Consider the following 24,035-nt stretch of genomic DNA (forward strand, 5'->3'; position numbering starts at 1 on the left):
CCTGGATTCAATACTTACTACAAAGCTGCAGTAACCAAGACAGATTTGTACTGTCATAAGAGTAGATATACACAGCAATAGAATAGAATTAAGGGTCTAGAAATAAACTCTTACACTTACAGTTAATTTATTTTCAACAAGAGTGCCAAACCCATTCAGTGGGAAAGAAGAATCTTTTCACCAAATGGTGCTGGGTCAACTGGATATCTATATACAAATGAAGTCGGATCTATATATCATCTCTGTCTAGATCTATATCTAAATATCTATTCATAAATTAACTCAAAATGATTCAAAGACCTAAATGTAAATACTAAAACTATAAAACTTTTAGAAGAAAATATAGATGTAACTTCATGACCTTGGATTAGGCCACAATTTCTTAGATATGACACCAAAAGCATAAGTAACCAAAAATAAGTAAATAAGACTTCAACAAAATTAAAAACTTCTGTGCTTCAAAGGACCCTGTTAAGAAATTGAACAAGCCACAGAATGGGAAAAAATATTTGCAAATCAAGTATTGATAAGGGTCTGGTATTTAGTACTCAACAATAAAAAGATAACCTAATTTTAAAAATAGGTGCTATAGACTGAATGTGTGCCCCCAAAATTCGTATGTTGAAACCTAATCCCCAATATGATGACAGTAAGAGATAGGGTCTTTGGGAGGTGATTAGGACATGAGGGTAGGGACCTCATTAATGGAATTAGGACCCTTATATAAATTTGTCCCTAGCACCACACATTTGTGAACCAGGAAGCAGACTCTGACCAGATACCAAATCTGTTGGCACCTTAATTTTGAACTTCACAGCTGCCAGAACAATAAGAAATACATCTCTGTTACTTACTTATAAGCCACCCAGTCTTTGGTATTTTTGTTATAGCAACCCAAACAGATTAAGAAAATAGGCAAAGGATTTAAACAGACATTTCTTCAAAGATATAGAAATGACCAGTAAGTATATGAAAAGATTCTCAACATCACTAGCCATTAGGGAAATAACAAATCAAAATCATAATGAGATATTTCATACTCACTAGATAGCTATCACTTAAAAAAGTAGAAAAAGGGGCACCTGGGTGGCTCAGTTGGTTGAGCATCCAACTTGCCTCAGGTCATGATCTTGCAGTTCGTGGGTTTGAGCCCCACATTGGGCTCTATGCTGTCAGCTTGGAGTCTGGAGCCTGCTTCAGATTCTGTGTCTCCTTCTCTCTCTCCCCCTCCCCCACTCACACTCTATCTCTCTCAGAAATAAATAAGAATTAAAAAATTAAAACAATTAAAAGAACAGAAAATACCAAACACTAGCAGGGATATGGAGAAATGAGAATACCCTTGCTGGTCAGACTATAAAATGAGGCAGCTGCCATGGAAAATAATTTGACAAAAGTTAAACATAGAGTTACTACATGACCTAACAATTCCCCTCCTGGGTATATACCTGTGAGAACTGAAAAGATATTTTCACACAAAAATTTGTATATGAGTGTTCATGCCAACATTATTTAAAATAGGCAAAAAGTAGACACACTCATCAACTGATAGATAAATGTGGTACGTCCATACAATGGAATACTATTCCACCATAAAAAGTAACAAAATATCAATACATGCTGGGACATGGATGACACTTGAAAACATTATGCTAAGTGAAAGAAGCCAGACATAAAAGACCACGTACTGTATGGTTGCATTTATATGAAATGTCCAGAATAGGCTAATTCACAAAGACAACGTGGTTTGCCAGGTGCTCAGTGGAGGAGGGATAGGGAGTGATTGCTAATAGGTATGGGGTTTCTTTCTGGGATAAAAATGTTCTGGAATTAGAAAGTGATGGTGGTTTTACAACTTTGTAAATACAGTAGGGGCACCTGGGTGACTCTGTTGAGTGTCCAACTCTTGGTTTTGGCTCAGGTAATGTGTGACTGAGCCTCACGCTGGGCTCTAGACTGATAGCATGGAACTTGCTTGGGATTCTCTCTTCCTCTCTCTGTGCCTCTCCCCCACTCATGCGTGCTCTCTCAAACATTAAAACAAAACAACTTTGTGAATACACTAAAATCCATTGAACTGTGAATTTTATTGTATGTGGATTATATTTTAATTTTAAAAACCTTATTGTTCTACCAACAATAGGCCTTCCCTAAAATTATTTCTAAAAGGTATTCTTCAGGAAGAAGAAAAATGGCCTTAAAACAAGGTCTGAGGTGATAAACAGTTAAATAAATCTAAACAAACATTGTACAAAATAATAAATGCTTATTTTGAGCAGCAAAAATACTAAAATAGTTTAAGGGCTGAAGATACAACTAACTTTGACTTTGTTACAATCACCATATATAATAAAAATTCAAGAGAAAGCACTAAAAGAATAACAAAAGTGTAAAACTTACAAATTAGTATAAGGGAAAGAAATAGAATAAGAAAAATATTACTCAATCCAAAAGCTAACAATAAGAGAAAAAGTGATTTAGAAAGAAACCATCAAGTAAGATGGTAAAATCATATCTAAACATAACTATAATCACCATATGTATTTAATAAACTCACCAGTTATATACAGATTTTTAGATTTACTAAAACAAACTAAAATCCAGCTATAATGCTGCTTACAAGAAACACATCTTTTAAAGGATACAGAGGGGTGCCTGGGTGGCTCAGTCAGTTCAGCTCAGGTCATGATCTTGCAGCTCTTGAGTTCGAGCCTGGTGTCTGACTCTGTACTGACAGCTCAGAGCCTGGAGCCTACTTCAGATTCTGTGTCTCCCTCTCTGTCTGCCCCTCCCTGCTTGCACCTGTCTGTCTCTCTCAAAAATAAATAAGCATTAAAAAATAAAAATAAATAAAAGGATACAGAAGGTTAAAAGTAAAAGATATGAGCAACTACTAATCCAAAGAAAGTTGGGCGCTATATTATTAGACAAAACAGGCTTTAAGACAAAAACCATGATAGGAACAAAGAACGTAACTACATAATGATAAAAATTCAACTTGCAAGAAAGCACGAAGATTCAATACTTAATATGCATCCATTAAAAGAGCTTCAAAATATATAAAGCTGAAATTTAATCACAAGGACAAATTACATGCACCATCTAGTGGAAGATTTCAACACATGCCTTATTTACTGAACTGAACAATTAACAAGTTTGAGTTAATGGTTCTATGTAGAGCCCGGCACCCAATGATTAGAGAATACACTTTGTTTTCTCCCAGGTGCACAAAGAAACTACCAAAACTGACCAAGTACTAGGTCACAAAAAAAGATTCTACAGATTTCAAAAAACAGGTACCACACAGATCTTATTCAATGTATTTAAAATCCCCTGATGTTTGGAAATGAAAAACCCTAAGCTCCCAGTAAACCCACTATCTGCTCACTATCCCGCTGAAGTATTTACCTTTTGGGGTGTCTCCACAACTCATCAGGATTCCTTTTCTTGAATTTCTGCCACCTCCCCCAGCAACCATCACTGTATAATAGGACTGCCCTTTAATGCCCCCACCCCCCACTATGGCCACGTTGATTGGACCAGAGATGGAGTGCTGATTCAAACTGGGCCAATCAGTTGCTCTCTTCAAGGAATCTGGGCTTAGAGTAGAGCTCTTCTTTGACTTGAGGAGATGACCACCTCTCCTATGAACCCTGGGGAGCAGAGAAACCTGATCTGCAAAGAGAAACTAAGGGATCCTGCAGAGTAGAGACCACACTATGACAGGGAAAGGCTGAGAAATAGACTGGCCAGAGGGACCTGGAAAGCTAAGACAGCTAGAAACAAAGAAAATCTGAGACAAAAAGCATGTACAACAAGACTGAGTTAGAGATTGAGAGAGAGCAAAAACCACTGAGAGAGAATAAAAGAGAATCAAAGCCAGAGAGAGTGATGACCTGGATTCTGATGGCTTTGCAGTGCCCGATTCCATCCTTCCTGATGTCTGCTAACATGGCACCCCCTGTTACTTGTAACAAAAGCCTTCAGCGTGCAGTCCCACCTCTGCTCCTCAGCTCTAGCTGTCCCTTTGCCTGAAACTCCCACCTTCCCTGTTCCTCCTCCAAATTGGCTTAAGTCCTCTCAATCTTTCCAAACCGTTCTTGTCCTGACATCTTGGTGATATTTTCCTCTATCACCTCAGCTGCTAAAGCTGTCTAAACTCTAGAGAGCACTCTGCCTGGAAAATGTCCATGCTTGGAAACAAAAGCAGCCTATCTGATTATGCCCTTTATCCCTGCCATCTGGTATGCATCCTTATACAGTTCATTCTTGGTAACTGGCTGATCAGCCTGTGTACAGCAGGCTGAGACTGAAACCCCAGGGCTTTTCTAAAACGAATGTTCTGTCCACCCAGTGTGTAGAGTCTCCACAGGGGAAGGAAACACCCAATGAATCATCAGCAGTTTGATGAAGCAGAGGCATCCAAGAAACTGTTCTCTTAGTCTCACTGAAAATCATGGAAAAGACTTTAGAGATGGTTTAGTTTCTAATCTAGATCAACTCCTTCATTAAAAAATTCCTTCCTTCCTTCCTTCCTTCCTTCCTTCCTTCCTTCCTTCCTTCCTTCATTTTTGAGATATAGTTGACATATAACATCATATTTTAAGTATACAACCAACTCTTTCATTTATAGATGAGGCAAATCTTGGGGAAACCAAAGTCACACTGCTAGCAGGGAGCACATCTGTCTTTAGAAGCAAGATGCTTAGAAATTAGGTAACATGAGTTCAACTTGATAGTGTTTCCTTGTCTGAAAGAGAGTTATCTGCCATCCCTTCTCAGCCTCTACCCCTGTTTTTCATAAGCTGTTTCTGCTTGTGCCATTGAGCCTGACAGCCATATCTTCAGCAAACCAGCTCCTAGCTATCATTCAAATTAGATGTCACCTTCTCCAAGAAACCTCCTCTGACCACCAAGTCTGACCACAAGACCTCCAAGTCTGGTGCCACCATGTGTAGCATATTTTATATACACATGAAAGCCTCTCTGCTTGCACACATGGTTTGGCATACAGTAGGCACTCAATAAATATTTGGTGAGTGAAGAAAAACATCAGGTACCACTTACCACCTGTTGAAGTCCATTTATTCAGCACCTCAGTGGAAAACAGAAAAGGAAGGGCATGGGGTGAGAGCCCAATCAGCTCACTTTTCCTAGCACCTCCTCTTTGTGAGTTTGAAGGGAACTGGGTTGTCAGGTTGAAGCACCATGCACTCACTCCTGAAGCAGGGAGGCATCTGTTCTGCAGTTAGCTAAAGAGTGACCCCTCAGCAAGGACAGTCAAGCTTCCCAAATAGTCAATGATGGCTGCTCCCTGGGAAGTGTAGTCTGGAAGCAGGTCAAGGAATAATCACAAGGCCACTAGGCCCCAGCCCTGCATTCACTCATTTTCTTGGAGTTCATGAGAATGGGGTCTTCAGCCAGAGAAATTTCTAATTGATTATGAAGCAAACCCTTGGGAGCTGGGCAGATACTCTTCCAAGAGTATAAACGTCCAGTCCAGGCCAGAGGTGGCCAAGAGGAGCTGCAACTCCAGGAAATCAAAGAAAGCTTTTTATCTTGATTATAAATGATGCCCTCTCTTCCCCCAGGCTCCAGGGCCTCTTTTCTGTCCTCTGGACAGATTCTGGAGGGGTTGGGAGAGGGGCAGTCTACATCTTACCCAATCCCATGTTCCACCGCCCTGACTCTAGATGCCTCCAAGATTACTCTGGTGCCACCCACTGGCCTCTGGTTTACTATTTTAAACCAAATACTTTTTCCAATAACAAAGCCCTGTCCATTTGGACTAGTTGTTTTACTCAAGGGGCAGAGCTATTACACACAACAGAGATGTGGTATCTGGAAAAGGTGGGCGTCTTTAGAAGAGCTTGGAATTAAAAAAAAAAAAAAAAAAAGCCCATCATCTCTGAGTGAGATCAGCCAGCACAGCTGGAGAAGGCAGCAGGCTATGGGGGGTTGCTGAAGGAGCACTCGGCCAGCTTGCCAGACCCTGGACCAAGCCATTGTATAAGCTCCCCAGTATTGGAAAGAAAGAAAGAAAAAAAAATGGGACATGTTTTTAGCTTTGCTCAGGAGCCCAGAACATACTCACAACTCCAGGAATCTTTGTTCTTCTCTGCAAGTGGAAAATATGATCCATGAGAACAAACTTGACCGCTGGAGCGTATGCCTAGTTACTCAACCCTGTAACAGGAGGTGGGGGTGGGGGGTGAGCTGTGCCTCATGCCACCTTGTGACCACTTTCCAGAGTCTCCTCTGTCCCTCTGAGCAGCTGGCTCACTTTAATAGTTAAGAGACAGGACAGGGGCCTGAAAAACAAGTACAAAATGTGCATTTATTGACAGTTGCTCTAGGGTACACTGAGCTTCTAGCAAGAACAAAAGTAGATGTAAAGGGAAATGCAGAGTTCCAAATTCAAGTAACAATATTGTAGTTTATTCCTTTATTTCACCACCGTTTATATGCATGAACTGTGATGGAGACCTTGCTTACATCCTATAGACCAAGGCCAAGAAACATGCCTTATATTAGTTAGTTGATCTTTAACATCAGATTATCATTATTGTAGAAGTGAGCAAAACCCCACAAAAAGAAAAGGAAGTACATTTTCATTGATGGCCACAGACTTTACCACTGGTCATTTTCTTGTGTTTCTTTTAAAGAACAGGACAAAAGGACTTTATTTTGCCATTTTTGGGGCTCTGTGCAAATCAGTATCATGGAATAAAGACAGTAAATAAAGGCATGAAGAAACCAAAACAAGCAAACTGCACCAGAACAGATGTGCTTAAATTAACCAAGTGACAGTTTATGCATCAGTCTCACAATGGCTGTTGCATGGGGTGGGGGAAGAGAAGTACCACAAGACTTAGTTGCTCAAAGGCTACTGAGCAACCCCAAGAAACCTCAGAGAGGTGGCCCCTTCACGCCAGCTCTGGCTACCCCTACTTGCCCGCTGCTGTCTCCTTGAGGGCACTCTTCCTCTGACAGTGTTTGCGGCAGGGGTGCGGACGGGGGTGCTTTGGAGGTACTGGAAGGCACTCTGGCGGCCCACCTGCCTCTCTGCACAGTTAAAAGTGAGGGCCACTCCCACATTGCTCTTCATGACTCTGGAGGAGCCATCGGATGTGCCATCAAAGCACCGGCCAAGTGCAATCTCCTTGGCAGTGCGAGGGTCCTGATCAGTGACGGTATAGATGCCATAGTTGTGGCCCAGTGGATCTAGGGGTGCCAGCATGGTGTATTCACTGGTGTCATTGTTGACTGCTAGTGGTAGGTGGTTGACCAGGTACTCATGAAGCATGGAGTTTACGCTGGCTCGATGGCAACTGCCCTGAGGGATGACCTTCACCAGTGTACGGTCCACACGGTCCTGGTCATAGAGCATGCCACTGCACTTGAACTCTAAACAGGCAGATGAGACATTGGGTTGGTCCCTGTCCCGTGTGCTCTTCACATCCCGGATTCCGTACAACTTTCCCACTGTCTGCCGGTGAGTGCCCCCCATGTTGCGGGAGCGCACATTCACTTCCACTGGCCCCACAATCTTCACCTTGATGTAGCAGGCCCTGAACTCCATTGGCTTGGGCCACCATGCCAGGTAGTCTTCAGTCCAGCTCATAGGGTCATCCTCGTTGAAGGGGACAGTGTTGTAGTCATACCGATCCCCCTCAATCTGATAGAACCGGAAGTGGGGTGCACTGGGTGGTGCCTCCTCACATGCCTGGAGGTTCTCAAAAGCATAGATGGGCCCATTGCTCTCCTCAGCTGAGTTGGGCCTTGGCTTGGCCATGCTGATCTGAAAAGCTGTCTTCTTAACCCGTGGGTCCTCATGGTCTGTCCGACGGTACTTGAGCTTATTGAGATAGGGCTGAGGGACACCAATAGCATTGGGGTTGAATTTAGGAGAAGACTGCACTGCTTCCAGTTCTTCCCCAGCCAGGCTTGCCAAGACATAGGCGGAATAGGCATCAGGGGACTGGTCATCACAGAAGGCAGGCACACAGGCCCCGTTGGGGCCTGTGATGACACTGTCAAAGCGGCCCCAGGCCCTGGGGTTGGATGAGAAGCCAGCCCTGGGCTCCAGGTTGATCACAGAGACCACAACCCCCTGGATCTGCTCACTGGGCAAGAACCGCTCACTCCGGTAGGCCCTAACCTTGATAAAGCACCTCCTGCTTTCTGGGACATCCAGATTAAAGAGTCTCCTTTCACGGATCTCCATGTTTCCCACCAGGAAGGTTCTCTCTTCCCTTTTGCTCCGCTTTTGGCTTTCAAATTTGAAGTCACCTTCCTCCTCCCACAACCCTGTATCTGGATTGAGCGACCAGAGTTTCATTGTGGGCACGTGCTCTGGCATCTTGATCTGGGTTGAGTCAAGGTGGACCTTCACCTTGCCAACATTAAGTGACTCTGAGGTGGCCTCATCTGTGAAGTCCACAGAGAACATACCATATGTCCGAAGGGGGAAGGTGTCTCCTTCATCATTGATGAAGTTCAGATCACTCTGGGCAGTTGTGGCTGTGGAAATATTCCGGGGATCCAGGAAGGTCACACTGGCCTTTACTTTCCCTGTGTAGGGCTCCCCGTTCTGCCTGTAGAAACTCTTGGATGGGATCTCCAACTCTCCCACAGGGTCTTCACCAGCCATCTCCCCCAGGGGGATAATGTTGGTGTCCATGGCCTCCAAGATGATGGGCTCTTTCTTCCGAAGCACCTTGATCTCATGGAATACCGTACTCCCCTTCTTGTTGAAGGGCAGCACTTTAGTGGTGTTGACAAATTTCTGGAACCTGTCCACAAATGTGAGCACCAGCCTCTCAGTGTCCTGGGGGACATGGAGGGTAAAAGTGCCCTTGTAGCCAGTCATGCTCACACGGTTGCTCCCCATGTACACATGGCCAAAGCGCATGGGTTCCCCATTGTCAGCAGCACTGACACGGCCACGCACGATACTCCGAGTCTCTGTACACCGCTGGCAGCTGCACTCCGTGGCCACCTTGGTGGGCAGTGTGTACCCACTGCACTGGATCTCCCTCTCCTGTGTTTTGGAGATGCCACAGCAGTTCTCCACAGCATCCCGGCACCTGATCCCATTATCCTGCTGCCCTGCACAGGTCTTGATAGGACAATGGCCCACGTCATAATAGAAGGAGTTTGTGGCATTCTGGAAGCAATCATGGGGCAGCCGGATAAGGTAGCTCTCAGGAGTGGGGTTGCAAGGAGTCTCATAAGGGGCTGTGGAGGGAAATGGTATGAATATTAAAAGTAAGTTCACGTCCTACACAAAGGGTATCCTTACCTCACCTCTCTGCAGTGCCTTATGGTTTTCAAACCATATGGTTTGGCTTGCATATCCATGCTCCCGATTCTCCTGAATTTTTCTGAGGGAGATGGAATAGCTATTATTTTTTTCAATGTTTATTTTTGAGAGAGAGAGAAAGACAGAGCGTGAGCAGGGGAGGGGCAGAGAGGGAGACACGGAATCCAAAGCAGGCTCCAGGCTCTGAGCTGTCAGCACAGAGCCTGATGAAGGGCTAAAATTCAGGGACCACGAGATCATGACCTGAGCTGAAGTTGGACGCTTAACAGACTGAGCAACCCAACCACTCTGGAATCGCTATTATAATCCCATTTTATACATGGGGAAACAGAGCTGGTTGCTGAGACCATCAGAGTCATGGTTCTCAATAAGGGGTCTTGAAAATTTGTGGATTGTTTTGAGTTACGACTAAAATTGGGAGTGCTACTGGCATTTAGTCAGGGGTGGGGAGCATTGTTGCTCTGTGTCCTGTAATGCTTGGCACTGTTCTGCATTAAGAATTTTTCTGGCACCTGGGTGGCTCAGTTGGTTAAGCCTCTGACTTCAGCTCAAGTCATGATCTCCCGGTTCATGAGTTCGAGCCCTGTGTTGGACTCTGTGCTGACAGCTCAGAGCCTGGAACTGCTTCAGATTTCTGTGTCTACCTCTCTCTCTGCCCCTCCCCCGCTCGTTCTCACTCTTTCTCTTTTTCTCTCAAAAATAAATAAAAACATTTAAAAAAAAAAAAAGAATTTTTCTGCATCCTGCATGAGGTTCACATATCCCAGCAGACATTCATGTAGGTAGAAAGCCTGTTTAAAATGATCAGAGCCTACAATTTTGTATGTGGCTTTAACTATATGTTGAATTTTTAAAAACTGTAACTGCCATATAAATCAAGCTAAGATTATATACCTTGTTTAGCTTGGAACAATACCAAGAACTTTTCCTTGGTTCAGAAAAGCCATGTACCTGCAGCGACATTAGCCAAGGAATGTGAAGCACCAAAATGATACCTCTGGATCCGTCAGGATTTGTAGCTGTCACATTCATGGTGACTGGATTGAAGTGCAAGTGTCTGACCACTTGGTAAGCCTTCTCATGTCCTTATGCCAAAACATTTACACAATGAAATACATACTTTTTTCTATTAAAGTTATTTTATTTCACCCTTATGTTATAGTTAGGGCCATGTACATATATATTTGGAAATTAGGTATAGTTATTATCAATTTAACTTCAGAATGGTAAAGCAGTGTTAAAGTTAATTGTAATAAGTGGGAGCATTGATATTATGGATCGGGAACCACTGCAGAGGGGGCTCCACACTTCCTCTGCAGAGGTCCAAATGCCCTGTGTCCTGTCTGTCTGAGGTCTGTTGCTCAACCTTCTTGGAGTCTGTGAAATATTGCAGAGTCCTTCCAATAACTTTCTCTTTCTGCCTTTTGTTTGGTCTTGTTTAGGCTAATTATTAAGATATCTTCCCCCCCACCCTGCTTCCACTTTGCAAGTACAGGTTCTCGATTGGTCTTGGCCTGGAGTCTCTCCCCCTCAAGATCACTTCTTAAAACTGGCTCTAGTCAGGTCACCCTTTCCTGTAAACCTTAGCTCACGTAAAGCTGCCCCCTCAAGCAGTCACCCATGATCACTCACACTGGAAGATCTCTGTGTCTCATCTCTAGAATCCATGGCCTTTTATCTCCTGTTTCAGGGCATTTTTCTATCTTTACTTATTTGTGTCTTATTTGTATTTCTTCACCCTTCCTGAACTGGCAGTTCTATGAAGGTAGGATTCAGGCCTGTGACATCTTTATGTCCTTGAGGGCAGAGCACTGTGCTCAACGCAGAAAAGCCCAGGCTATTACTGCCCAGATATGCCCACTGGGATGCTCCCCCGCCCCGTGCCAGACTCGGGGATGCTGACAGGCTTACCTATGACAATCAGCTGGGCAACCTGGGACTTCATAGCCCCAGCATCACTCTGGGCCTTGCAAAAGTACTCGCCAGACTGGTCTTGCCGCAGGTTCCTCAGCACCAGCTTGCTCTCATGCTTGTAGAGGGATGGGTCCAGCAGCGTGTCATTGTGGTACCTGCAAGGAATGGAGAGGGGAAGCCTGAGGGGACAGTGGGAGGGCATGTATCCCTGGGGAGAGTGCCAGGAGCAAGCAGTCAGGGAGACAGATGATGGATGGGGCTCTGTAGATGACTCAGCTCATCCAAGAGTACTGACTGACCTGGGAGCCAAGAGACTTGATTCTGAGTCCCAGCCTCACTACTAACTGGCTGTGGATCCTTGGACAATTCATCTCATCTCTCAGAGCTTCAACCTCTTGGTCTGTAAAATGGGGATGGTGATCCCTAGCTGACTTCACACAACTGTTGGGAGCATCAGACAAGATAATGGCTGTAAAATATCTGTGAAGGGTATAAGGGACTCACAGCCACTGGGGACTCTGACCTTGTGTGCTTTGGTCAAGGGAAGCAAGGCTGGGGAACTTTGTTCTGTGTCCCAAGGATATGCAAGTCAGAACCCTGAGTCTAGAGCTGCTCTGTGGGGATCCCAGCTTCAAGAGAGTAATGACAGGGCTTCCTGGTTGTCTGGGAGGCCTCAACCTTGCTGGCTCCCACTTGCAAATGCCGATTTATGGGCTCTGTGCCAGGGTCTTACTAATAACTCTATTCTATTCATTATTATTACAATTAATAAGACCAGACCCAATGCAAGAAAGATCTGGTTTCCAAGAAAAAACTTGGGTAAGGTAGCTGGCAGACCACTCACCAGAAATACTTGTCTGGACTGGGCTTCCCTGTGGCCTTACAGCACAAGGACACGCTCTGCCCAGCTCTCCGTGCCTTTGTCTCGGGGTTCATCACGATGTATGGAGTCTCTGGGAAAGAAGACAAGAAATGGTGATTTGGTTTTTTTCTTTGTGGCTGACTGTCTAGAGCCTCGCCCCTCAAGTTCTTTGTCATGTGTTAAAATTGTATGACTTTATCCCTACTCCCACCCCTAGCTCCTCTCTAAGGGAACTGGTCCAGAATGGAGTCCACCCCCTTGGCCGAGGACCAGCTTCTGTGGCCTTTCAAGCAGCATTTGGGTGGGGCAGTAAAGAATCAAGGGGACCTTGTGTGAACCAAGCTTCCCAAGCACTTCTGTTGGGACAGAGCTGGCTGTTTTGAATAGTGCAATACTCCCATTCTGCTGCCTCCAGCAGAATTTTCTGGCCATCTTTAGATAATGTGGCCAGGGAAGAACTCATACATTTGAGGGAGCAAGCCATGTCAACATCTGTGGGAACAATTCTCCAAGCAGAGTATATAGCAAGAGCAAAGGCCCTGAGGCAGGGCTGGAGTAGAATAACTCAGTGGGGGTGGAAGGGAGAATAATGGAAGAAAAGCAGAGAAGTAGTGGGGGAGCCAGATGATGTAGAGCCTTGTGGGTCATGGTAAGGATTTGGAATTTTACTCTGTAAGCTGGGAAGCCAGATCTTAGCACTACGATCTCTTTATTTAAAAGTCCAGGGTGCCTGGGTGGCTCAGTCGGTTAAGCATCCGACTTCGGCTCAGGTCATGATCTCACGTTTTGTGAGTTCAAGTCTCACATCAGGCTCTGTGCTGACAGCTCAGAGCCTGGAGCCTGCTTCAGATTCTGTGTCTCCCTCTCTGCCCCTCCCCCACTCATGCTGTCTCTCAAAAATAAATAAATGTTAAAAAAAAAAAAAAAAGTCCAGTCTTCCCGTCCAGCCCTTCCCTGGAGAACAGTACCTGCCCTCATGAACTCTGCATTGACAGTGGCTGCCTTTAGGCTGGTCTTGGGCATCGTGAGCATGATGGGGGCAAACTTGGCCTTTGTGATCTTCAGAATGCTTTTGCCATCAGGGCACACGCCAGGGACTCGGAACCTCCCACTGCTGTCTGTCTTGGTCAGTGGCTTAGGTGTCTTGGTCAGCAGGTAGACAGTGGCCCCTGATGCTGGGGCACCCCCAGGTAGGGAGACAGTTCCGTGTAGCATGAAGTCCTGGCACATGCAGGCATCGCAGTCAGCATTCACCTGGCCCATGGGGCAGGTCATATCACAGGCTGTAAAAGAAGGGGCCACATCAGGAGGGCTTATATGGACTCTGGCCCTCCTTCAGGCACATATCAGCCTGTGGACTCACATATGCTTCCCCTTCTCCTTAGGTCTTTGTTACCTTTCCGTATCAGCCTGAGTGACTAATTTCTACTCATCCTTCAAGACTTAGCCCAGGACACCTCCTCCAGGAAGCCATCCTTGGTTTTCCTAAGCTATAATTGACTCTGTGCTGTGCTCCCACATTATCCCCTGCATCCCCCTACAGAGTACATTATATAGATACTCATTTAATACTTCAGTGAATGAATGAATCTGTTTCAGTCTGACCCTCTGACCTGTCCTCCTAGACTACTTTAGCCTCAGTGGCATGTCTTTCTAGTACCAGGAGCTAGAGCAGTACCTGTACAGGCCTGGTCCATGCAGAGCCGGCCCTCCTCAGAGGCCTCAGTGCACAATGACACTGTCTCCGCCAGGCAGGTGCGTGTTCGGGTCTGGACTCCAGTGTGACCACAAGCAGCAGAACACTTGCTCCAGGGAGACCATGGGCTCCAGATGCGCTCTGTGTCTCTGCGCAGGGACCCTGCAAAGCAGGATCAGCAGATGGTCTGACTTACCTCCCAAGGGGACTCTGTCAGGAAATCTAACCCTGAGACTGTTTTTCTCAGAGAGACAGCGTCTCTGCTTATATCATACATGTCATTGATATTTATATTTACTGCAGTGACTTTTCCAACAGATGGAAGTCAAGAGTCTTGAGGAAATGGTGTCTCTAATTTGCACAAAGGTACCATATAGACTAGGCATGGCTCTGAGAGGGACTTTTTGGCCAAGCACTGGGACTTGAGTATGCAGTCCTAGGATGTACAGGGATAGCACCATTTTCCCTCTCCACCAGTGTGGAAACAGCCATATGTTCCTATGGACGCACTCCCTGTGAAGTCCCTGGAAGCCAGGGCCTGGGACCTCAGTGACTCAGATATCAAGTTCCCTCCTCACTTCTGCTCTGAGGCCTGTGTGCAAGAATGGGGACCTCAGACCTTGTCTAGGAGACCTTGCCCAGCCTGGGCTCCCACTCTGAATGACCATCACTCCCACTTAGGCCTGCAGGGTTAGGCTGTGTGCACTGGCAGAGTCCCAGGAAGGGAAGGTGGCTATCTGAGAAGTGGGCAGCGTTGCAGATGGCTCTGTATAATCCTGTGTGGAGAGGGAGGATGTGGAGCATGAACTCTTGGACTCTGCAAACACAGACATGGGTTCAAATCCCAGCTCTCTACCTATTAGCTGTGTAATCGTGAGAAGCTACCTAACCTCTCTGAATCCGGGGTAACTTGCCAAAATGGAGATTCCTCACAGGTCAGTTGTCACTAGTAGATAACCAGCCCAGTGTCTGGCACATAGGAGTTATAATAGAAGCTAACACTTAGTGAACGTTCACCTGGGTTAAACCCTCTACATTCATTATCTTATTTAATCCTCATAAAATCCCACATCAAGATTTACTAATAATTACTAATATTACCCCTGTTCTATTGGCGGAAAACCTGAGTCTCAGAGAGCTTCAGAAAATTTGCCTAAGGAACACAGTTCAGAGGGTAGACCCAAGATTCTAACCCATGAAACCCAACTCCAGAGCCTGTGGTCTTCACCACCTTGCCACACACATTCAATAAGTGGGCTGAATGGGAAATATCCATTACCACAGAACACTCTAGGGAAGATTATGGCTCTCTTGACCCTAATGCGTTATTCTGAGGGAGCTGAAGCCTGTGCGTGTGTGTGATATCCAGAGTTCCCATGGCCACGTGCCAATCGTGGCCTCTCCCTGTGCCGAGGCTGCTGGGAGGTTGTGGGTGGGGGACTGTCCAGGCTCACCTGGGGGGCAGAAGAAGCGCACGGTATAATTGGAGCAATTCTGGCCGGGCCTCTGCTCCCTGTTGAGACACCAGAAGCCCTCACGGGGACTGCCATGGACCACCTGGCCAGTGCTGCCTGCAGGCATCCAGTCAGTGGTCCGAGCCTCTAGCCGCAGGGGCCGAGCACACACACGGTCCCCATAGTAGAAGCGAATGGCATCCAGCCGCTCATAGTCACCCTGCCCGCCTGGGTGGTCAATGTTGAACCACGTTGTCCACTCACCAGGACCTGAGAGAGAGAGGCAGGTCAGAGAGGAACCAGGCCCCAGAGGCCCAGGTGAGCTCCATCCTACTTCCTGCTTAACTCCTGGAAATCACTCATGATATCTCTCATCCACCCCCGATAAGTCTCAGGCCCTATTGTATCTATCTCTCCAGTCTTTTAACCTTCTGCACCTGCCACTCCATTAACACTCTCAGCAGCCTGGCTATGCCATGTTAGCAACTCCCTACCTGGTCTCTCTACCTCCAAGTTCCCCCTCCACTCATCCCCACCCTTCCCCAACACTGCAGTCAGGGTGAGCTTTCTCCAGGTGGCTTGGATCACACCACTCCCCAGGCTTAAATCCCTTAGCCAGGCATTCAGGGTGCTGGTGAACTGGCCCTCCAGCTCTTATCTCTCCATCCTCATCTCCCACCCTGTCTCCCCTCCAGCCTATGCTCTGGCCCCAGCAAGCTCTATAGCATTCCTGAATATGTCAGGCAGCTTCACATTCTAAGCTATTCTCCTATATACTAGGTCTCTCTGCCTGAACAGAGATGTAGGCCAAACATCTTATAAAAGTGGGTTTCCATGGAAACCATGACATTGTGCCCTGGCTTCAAAGATCTTCCCAGCAAGCTCAGTAAAGACCCCCTCTCTTGACCCTCTCTGCTCCAGCCACAACTCACTTTCCAGGGAGTCACCAGGCTTGGCAAAGAGGCTGGAGATCCTCTTCCCAGGCTGGACTCTTCTTACCGACTGAGTGAGCATCATCTGCCTCCCTGAGGGAAAGAAGAGGCCAGGACTGTTAGTTACAAGGGCCCAGTAGGGTCCTGCTACCAGCCTCTCAAGATGCAGAGAAGCAAGTGATGTGGTGGATGGAGCATGAATGCTGAACATGGGTTCAAATCTCCACCCTGCCACTAACTGGCTATGCAACCTCACAAAAGCTTTAGTCTTCTAGTTGTGTTTCCCATAACACAGGGCTGCATTAACAGTTGCTACATCATAGGGTTCTGATGCATATTCGGGGTGATAATGAATATAAAGAGACCTGGCACGTAGTGTATGCTCAGCAAATGATGGCTGTCTTTTTGCTCTTGTTCTAGAAATGGATCATTGGATGCTGCTAAGCAGCCAGCGGGCCAGGACTCCTATGTTACGATCTAGACCTGTCCTTTTTGGCAGAATGGAGCCTTATTTTCCTCATCTGTAAAATGGAGATATTAGTTCCCATCTCGGAGAGTGATGGTCCAGCTGGCATGAGAATTTCATGAGGTAATACAAGTAAACATCTCTGAACTGTACAGAGCTTGAGAGTGTGAGCTCCAGAGGCTCTGCCACTTCCTGCTTGACCTTGAGCCAGATGCTTAACTCATTTGACCCCTGTTCCCTCATCATAAAATGAAGATAATAATAGTTCTTGCCTCAGAGGATTGTGGAGATTAAATAAGCTCATTCATAAAACCCACTTAGGAAAATGCTTAGCATAGTGTTTGCCCAATTAGTGTTAGCAACTCCTAAGGGTGGGTCGAGGGTCTTCAGGCCATAAGCAACTTCCAGTTCCACCCCATCTGGGGTCTCCAGAAGGGGAAGGAGGAGAACAGAAGGCAGCACCAGCTTTAAAAGGCAATTAACTTCTCATGTGAGGAGCCAAATCAGAATTCTCTATGCTGCTTAATTGGGGTGATAGGAGCACTTTTAATCAAACTAATCTGATTTCCCCTCAGATGACTGAATGTTAATCATCTTCACAAACAGAAGCCGTCAGGGTGGAAAGAGCAAGGTGGGAGGTAGGTACACACAAGTTTCGGCAAGATGCGGAGACAGCCTTTGTTCCCACACGGGTACTCACAAAGGCTGCAGTGCATGCAGCTTTACAAGGGGGCTTTGAGCATTTTTTGCCTTACTTGAGTATGTGGTTAGAAATCAGGAGAGGAAGGGGAGATGGGAGAGAACACACAGGGCAGTGCTGGGAGCCCTGATGCTTAGATGCACCAGGCAAATTCCCTCTACCTGCCCCTTCAAGAACTCAGTGTCAGGGTGCCTGGGTGGCTTAGTGGGTTAAGCGTCTGACTTTGGCCCAGGTCATGATCTCACAGTTCATGAGTCTGAGCCCTGCGTTGGCTCTGTGATGACAGCTCAGAGCCTGGAGCCTGCTTTGGATTCTCTCTCTGCCACTCTCCTGCTTGCGCTCTGTCTCTCCCTCTCTCTCTCAAAACTAAATAAACAGTAATAGGGGCGCCTGGGTGGCTCAGTCGGTTAAGCGTCCGACTTCAGTTCAGGTCATGATCTCACAGTTCGTGAGTTCGAGCCCCGCGTCGGGCTCTGTGCTGACAGCTTGGAGCCTGGAGCCTGCTTCACATTCTGTGTCTCCCTCTCTCTCTGCCCCTTCCCAGCTCATGCTCTGTCTCTCTCTGTCTCAAAAATAAATAAACATTAAAAAAAAAAATTAAAAAAAAAATAAATAAATAAACAGTAATAAAATAAATAAATCAAAAAAAGAACTCAGTGTCACCAGAGGGTGGGGTTCTGGTGTCTGTGAAATTTGGCTGCAGGGTCTAAATGAAATTGAGCTTCAGGCCAGAAGAATTTTTATGAAACTAAAACCAGACCAGCTCCCAAACCTGCTTCTGAGGCCCCAGTGATCCCTTATGATTCCCTTTTGCTTTGACTGCCAGGAATCTCAGAGCTAAATTTAGCACTCAGTAGTGATAATCCTTTTATCTTTTTCCCTCCCTTTGAGTGACAGCTAATCCCTCTCCTCATTTAAAAGATTCTGTTCTGTGAGTTTTAATATTGGGAACTATCTCAAATTCTTTGGGGGAAACAAGCAGTGTATAAATTATTAATAAGTCTATAAACCAGCCTGAGGTCTTAAGGCCCTTGCTGAGGCTTATGGCAGATAAACAGTTATGTCCCAGACCAAATATGACTTCACAATGGGAAGTAGAGGCTTGGGAGAGAGCAGATACTTAGCCCGTACCCAACACGGAGGTAACTTCCAGGAGCAGGAAGAAGAACACCCAGGCCTTGGTCCCCACCATCTTTCCCTCAGGCCCTGTGGGGAATATGGGTGAGGAGATGGGTGAGAGTGCTTCAAAGTTAGGTCCTCCTTGGAACGTAGTCCCCTGGGAAGTTTCTCAGATACAGTCACCTGCAAAGAAAAAAAATGCTTATCAAGCTCCACATTTCTGTGTCATCTCTTACGGCTAGAACAGAACTATTTCTTGACCTATCCAGGGTGGAAGGGTAGACAGAATAGTCTTGTGGGAGGTAACACCTGCCCAAGTTGTGAATCTGGGCAGCTTGAGAGGTGCAGAGGCTCAGAATTTGAGTTCAAATATGGCAGACCTGAATTCAGATCCTGGGACCAGGCGCCAGGACCCCATATCAAGATGGGGCACGAGAGAGAGCAGGGGTGAGGAGGTGCCTTGCCAATGACGAGGGCCCCAGGCTTACTCCCAGCAGCCTCTGGGTGACTCATTCATCACTTCCAAGACCTGGGCTTGGGGGCATGTTTTGCTACCCTTTGGTGGGGCTCACACTCTTGCACAAAGGAACTATGTTAAGACTGTGCAGCCCAGCCCTGACTACAGTGACCCCTCACAGGACAGGCAAGCTGGAGGGTGCAGATGCTTCAGACACACGACCTCCATGAACACATTCCCAGATGTGCACAGGCTGCAGCTGAAACACATTTCTGGCCTGCTTGTTGGGGCCTGGCTGGGAGTTACACAGACAGGAGCTCACTGAAGGAGAGCAGAGGGGAACACACTGTGAGAAGCATGGCTCTCCAATAACTGCTAAGGATGGGTTAGGGGCTCTAGGAGTGGGGAGAGGAAAGCAGGCACTGCAATAAGGGCAAATATCCACGGGGTGTGGCCCAGGCTCCTTCCAACTCATTTTTATCTCTCCCCAGAGTTCTGGCCAACCCAGAATCTGACCAGTTCCTGGAGATTCAGAAGTGGCTCCCTTTAATGACCATAGTCCAGGGTGTGGTGGGAAAGGGGAGATTCCTGCTTTCCAGAACAAAAGATCCAAAAGCACTTGGCTGTCCCAGAGAAGAACAAACCAGTCCCACATTGCGGATCCTCTAGCTCTAAGCCTGCTAACCCCCTCTCCCACCTGTTTCTCAGCCAAGAGAACAGAGGCATGGGGTCCCCAAGATCCCCACTGTGTGTCTTACCCCAGGCTCCTAGGCTCTGAGCAGGGAGCTGAATGCTCCTGCATTCAGTCGAAGACCGTTCTAGCACTGTCTGGGAGGCCAAGGTGGCTGAGGCACCTTGTGGAAAAATCATTTCCCATCTGGCAGCCCTCAGAAGTTTCCTCAGCATATGCTCTGTTAGTTAGGCTCCTCATTCCACACTCCTCAGAACTCTCGGACAAAGCAGACTGGCTGACCACAAGAAAAAAGCAGGCACCCAGAGGAACAGACCCTGACTGGGACCATTTGAGAGCCCCCGACCTCAGGTGAAGGAGGGGGACGACTTTGGACCAATGGGAGAAAAGAGAGAACTTCAAGGCAGAAACAGGGTGGGGGGAAGTGGGGGGACCTTCCCTGGGGGAGATGCAGGGTGGTCAGGGGAGGGTGGGAAGAGCTGAGTGGAGCTGTGGGGTGCAAGCATAGCGTGAGGAAAATGGGAGTGGAGCTTACCGGGGCCTGAGCAGAACTCCTCAGCTGGGGGGTTCGAGTCTTCCTCTCTCCAGCGTCTAGCCGCCAGGCCTTATATAGCACAGCTGGTGGCTCAGCCTGTGGCAGTGCGCCAGAGGAAGCGCAAAGAAACCAGATCTGAGCATGGGGAAGCTCAGCCTCCCCATCCCCTCCCCACATCCCCCGGAGGAGCTCCCCAGAGGCTGGGATTTCACTTGCAGGGCCTGGGGAGGGGCCAGGTGGGGAGCTGCTTGGGGCTCCACAGGCCAGAGCAGAAAGACGCAAGAGGAGGTAAGGTGGGCACTGGGAGCAGCCCTGGGAAAGGGCCAAGGGCTATTCTACATCTGGACAGCATTTCATAGCTCAGGGGGTGGTGTGCTTTTGCCCAAGCTTTGCTTGCTGATCCCCACATTCCCCTGGCCCTGGCCCGCCCATGCAGAGAAAGAACTTTGCTGGTGTTAGCACATACTCCAAACTCTCTTAGGCATACAGATCATCTGCTCTCTCAACTGAGGGTGCCTGGTCTGAGCTGGGTGACTACTCAGCTTCTCTGACCCCCTCAAGGGAAAAGGACAAAGGAATTATGGGACACAGGATGTCACCTGGTGAGAACAGTTCTTCCCTGCCCCTACCTACTTCCACCTGGGTGCCTGTCTATGTCCACTGGACCCCAGAGCCACTGCAGATAGACTCTGAGACCTTGCCAGATGCTCATGTTTGTGCGCGTGTGCATGTGTCTGCCTTCAGTTATGGGGCCTTCCAGCACATGACTAGACTTACCTGTAGGTGGCGTAAGCAGCTGCCTGTGTTTCTGGACTTCAGCAGCCTCCCTGCCAGCAGGAGTCTGCCTATTGTCACAGGCAGCGGTTCTACAGCTTTATCATGCCTTAGAATTCCCTGGAGGGCTAATTGCTGGGCCCCACACCGAGTTTGTGATCTGAGGTGAGGCCTGTGAGTGTATTTCTAAAACCTCCCAGGTGATATTGATGCTGCTGGTCCATGGACCACATCAGAGTCCCAGTTGGAGGCAGAAGATGGGGAGGGGTATACTAGGAACCACAGCAAGACCTGCTAGGACCCACTTTGTGTGCCGGGCTCATCCAGCCTGGGCTGGGCTTCCTGCCCCATTCCAGGGCCTAGAGATGGAGGTCTGGCCTCATGGCCTCCAGTACCAGTGTCAGCTCACTCTTCCCATATACCCTCTTTAAGTTCCTATTCATGGGAGGCTTTAGGTTGGGCACTGGGAGAACACAAGGGAGGAGACATGTTCCCACACTCAGAGGAAGAAGCCTCATGTGGTAATGATCCCACAGTGAGCAGTCAGACCTTCATCCAGAGAGCTGTGTATGTGTGCTTGTATGTGTCTGTGTCTTTCTCTTTGAGTGTGTGTGTATGTGTGTAAGCAGGGGTTTAGGAACTATGCCTCTCTGATCATCACCCTGGACATGGACTGTTGGGGGAGAGGGCAGGTATAGAGGAAAGACGTTGAGCAGCAATGGCCCCAAAGCTGATCTAAGGCCCAGATCTGGTTTGCTTTGTCTCCTGGAGCCTGGTCTCCCTCCCAGCTCCTAGCCGTTGGCTCATAGATTCTGTAGCCAGTCCCAGTCTCGTCCAATTTGTTATCAGAGCCAAACCATGAAGAAGCTTCATGCATGACTTTGAAGGCAAAATCTGAACTGAGTAAATCTCGTAAGAGCTCTACTAGTCTGAGGACAGACAAAGACTGAACCATAATAGCCAGATCAAAGGACAAGAGAAAAATAGGAACTTGGGAGTCAAAAGCCTTAGTACTGGCTTGTTGCTAATTCTGATGTGTGACCTTGGACAAGCAATGACCCAAGTGACCCTGGGCCTCGGTGTCTCCACCTGTGCCACAAAAATTTGGACAGAGCAAGCTCTGAGGCCCCCGCCAGTGCTGGCAAGGTTTGATAAGATGTTGACAACAAACATCGTATGGAGGAGAGAAAGGAAGGCAAGACAGCTGTAAGAAGTCTGGCCAGAGATCAGGAGGGAGGCCAGAGAAGCAAACTGACCACTGAGGCTGGATAAAGAGAGCAAGGTATCCAGGAGGTTGGGGGAAGTAAACCAGAGGACCAGAGGTCAAGGGCAGGATAATCAGTTGCTTTCCAAGGCCTCCACTTTATGGACCCAAGGGTGTGTGAAAGGGACTTCCCCAGCCTCCCAACTGCATCCCTCTCTTCTTTTTCTGTAGTAGGAGGCAGGGTACCCTATGGGGTAAGGGTTTGGCAAAGAGGAGCCCTTTAGGCCACAAATCCTGCCTGGGTCTCCTTGCTTGGGCCAGAGCTCATAGTGGGGCCCCCACTTCCCTGGCCCCAAATGGCCATGGGTGTTGCCATGGTTGGCACAGGGCTGAGGGACTGTGAGCTAGAGTCCCTGGGTTCCAATTCCAACCCTGCCATTTGTGTTCCTTCAACCCATCTCCTCCCTCCCTGCCTTGCAACCTCCTACCCCGGCCCCCCATCAAAGGATCCTTTCCTGTCATAAGTGGGACTGAGCTGTGAGCTGTGCAGGGATAGACTGGAGGGAATGTGAGTCTACCCCTACCACCCCTCCCAGGATTCCTTTGAGGAAGAAGAGTCTGTTCTCCTCAGTCAGGACCCTAGGATAGGCAGCGCTTGGGAGGTGGCCACAGGTCTGGACAGTCAAGGCCTGGCCTGGATAGGTTAGCCCCAGCCACAAGTGGCCACCTGGGGCTTCTGCAGGCCAGGCTAGTCTGCAGCAGCTCCAAGCCCCTCCCTGGAACACACTGGAAACCCATCAACCACTCCAACCACTCTCCAGGGGATCAAGGGGCTTGGAGCCCAGTGTAGCCAGGCCACCTGTGACCTAAGCCTATGGCCACAGTTCCCACCCTGCTGAGGGTAAAGGAGCTTGGGAACACTTGTGTGTGTGTGTGGGGGGGGGGGGGGTCTGATGTGATCCTCATGGCTCCAGAAAAAGGTGCTCTGCCTCTAACATTCTTTCTGACCTCCTCTCCCATGTTCCTGTTATCGTCCACCTGTGGCCTGAGGAGGCTGTGCAGGCCTGGGTAGGGATAGGCTGCTGCTCATTCCTGGGCACCAGAGGACTTCAGCTCTGAGTGACCACCAGGGGCTGCTCATCCAATACTTGGGAGCCCAAAAACCCAGAGTCCAGGGCAGTGGAAGAGCTCACTCTCTGACCTCATTGTTGTCTTCCCTATCCTGTGTTCAGTCTCTCACTGTTCAACCTCTGTGCCTTTATACTTTTATTCCTCAGCTTCCTATCTTGAAATCCAGCCCTTCCTCCCTACCCGTGTGAACGTCCCCATCTTTCAAAGCCCCATCTCAATCTCTTCCCTCCTGCCATCTTTGGCCACCCAGGCCCACCTTGATTATTCCTTCTCAGGATAACGTTCAGTCACAGGGGGTTGGCACTATAATTTATAAAGCACATTCACTGCCGTCATCCTCAGCCTCACAGCAGATCTGTGACAATCACACCCATTTTACAAAGGAAAAACCGAGGCTCTGAAAGGTGAAGTCACCCAGACACAGTAGGTCTTAACTCAAAGTTGCCCCTGGAAACCAGTGAGAGGCCCTCAGCTCAGAGCAGCCACCATGGAAATCACATTCCAACTATGTGCTCCTCAATGAGAATATGCCTAGAATAGTCTGACTCTGCCTGCCTGGCACACACACCCTACTTCCTATACATACACTAATTCTAAATGTGTTCCCATCTAACATGATACAGCTGTCTATCACACCATGGCCACAAAGTCTCTGTAATTCCCCCCTTATGAGGTGGATTCTATTTACTCTCTCCTTTGACCTGGACTGGCTTTGTAACTTGCTTTGAGCAAAGGACTTTGAGAAACTGATGCTGTACAAATTCTGGAGGTTAGG

At 47.8% G+C, this 24,035-nt stretch overlaps 1 protein-coding gene and 1 long non-coding RNA gene across 2 annotated transcripts; one reads left to right on the top strand and one right to left on the bottom strand.

Moving 5' to 3' along the window:
* Positions 1-6,430: 6,430 nt before the first annotated feature.
* Positions 6,431-18,632, bottom strand: CILP (cartilage intermediate layer protein). Its single transcript, XM_049611792.1, has 8 exons — positions 18,481-18,632; positions 16,184-16,276; positions 15,252-15,521; positions 13,780-13,959; positions 13,070-13,384; positions 12,084-12,192; positions 11,237-11,394; positions 6,431-9,240 (listed from the first exon to the last, which is right to left on the bottom strand). Exons 1-8 carry the CDS (start codon positions 18,539-18,541, stop codon positions 6,887-6,889), a joined length of 3,540 nt encoding a protein of 1,179 aa, XP_049467749.1. The 5' UTR covers positions 18,542-18,632; the 3' UTR covers positions 6,431-6,886.
* Positions 9,198-17,951, top strand: LOC125908905 (uncharacterized). The gene is made up of 3 exons (XR_007453469.1): positions 9,198-10,393; positions 16,604-16,772; positions 17,225-17,951. It is a non-coding gene; the product is annotated as an uncharacterized LOC125908905 (long non-coding RNA).
* Positions 18,633-24,035: the final 5,403 nt, after the last annotated feature.

Source organism: Panthera uncia (genome assembly GCF_023721935.1).
Source record: "Panthera uncia isolate 11264 chromosome B3 unlocalized genomic scaffold, Puncia_PCG_1.0 HiC_scaffold_1, whole genome shotgun sequence".
NCBI classification, from domain to species: domain Eukaryota; kingdom Metazoa; phylum Chordata; class Mammalia; order Carnivora; family Felidae; genus Panthera; species Panthera uncia.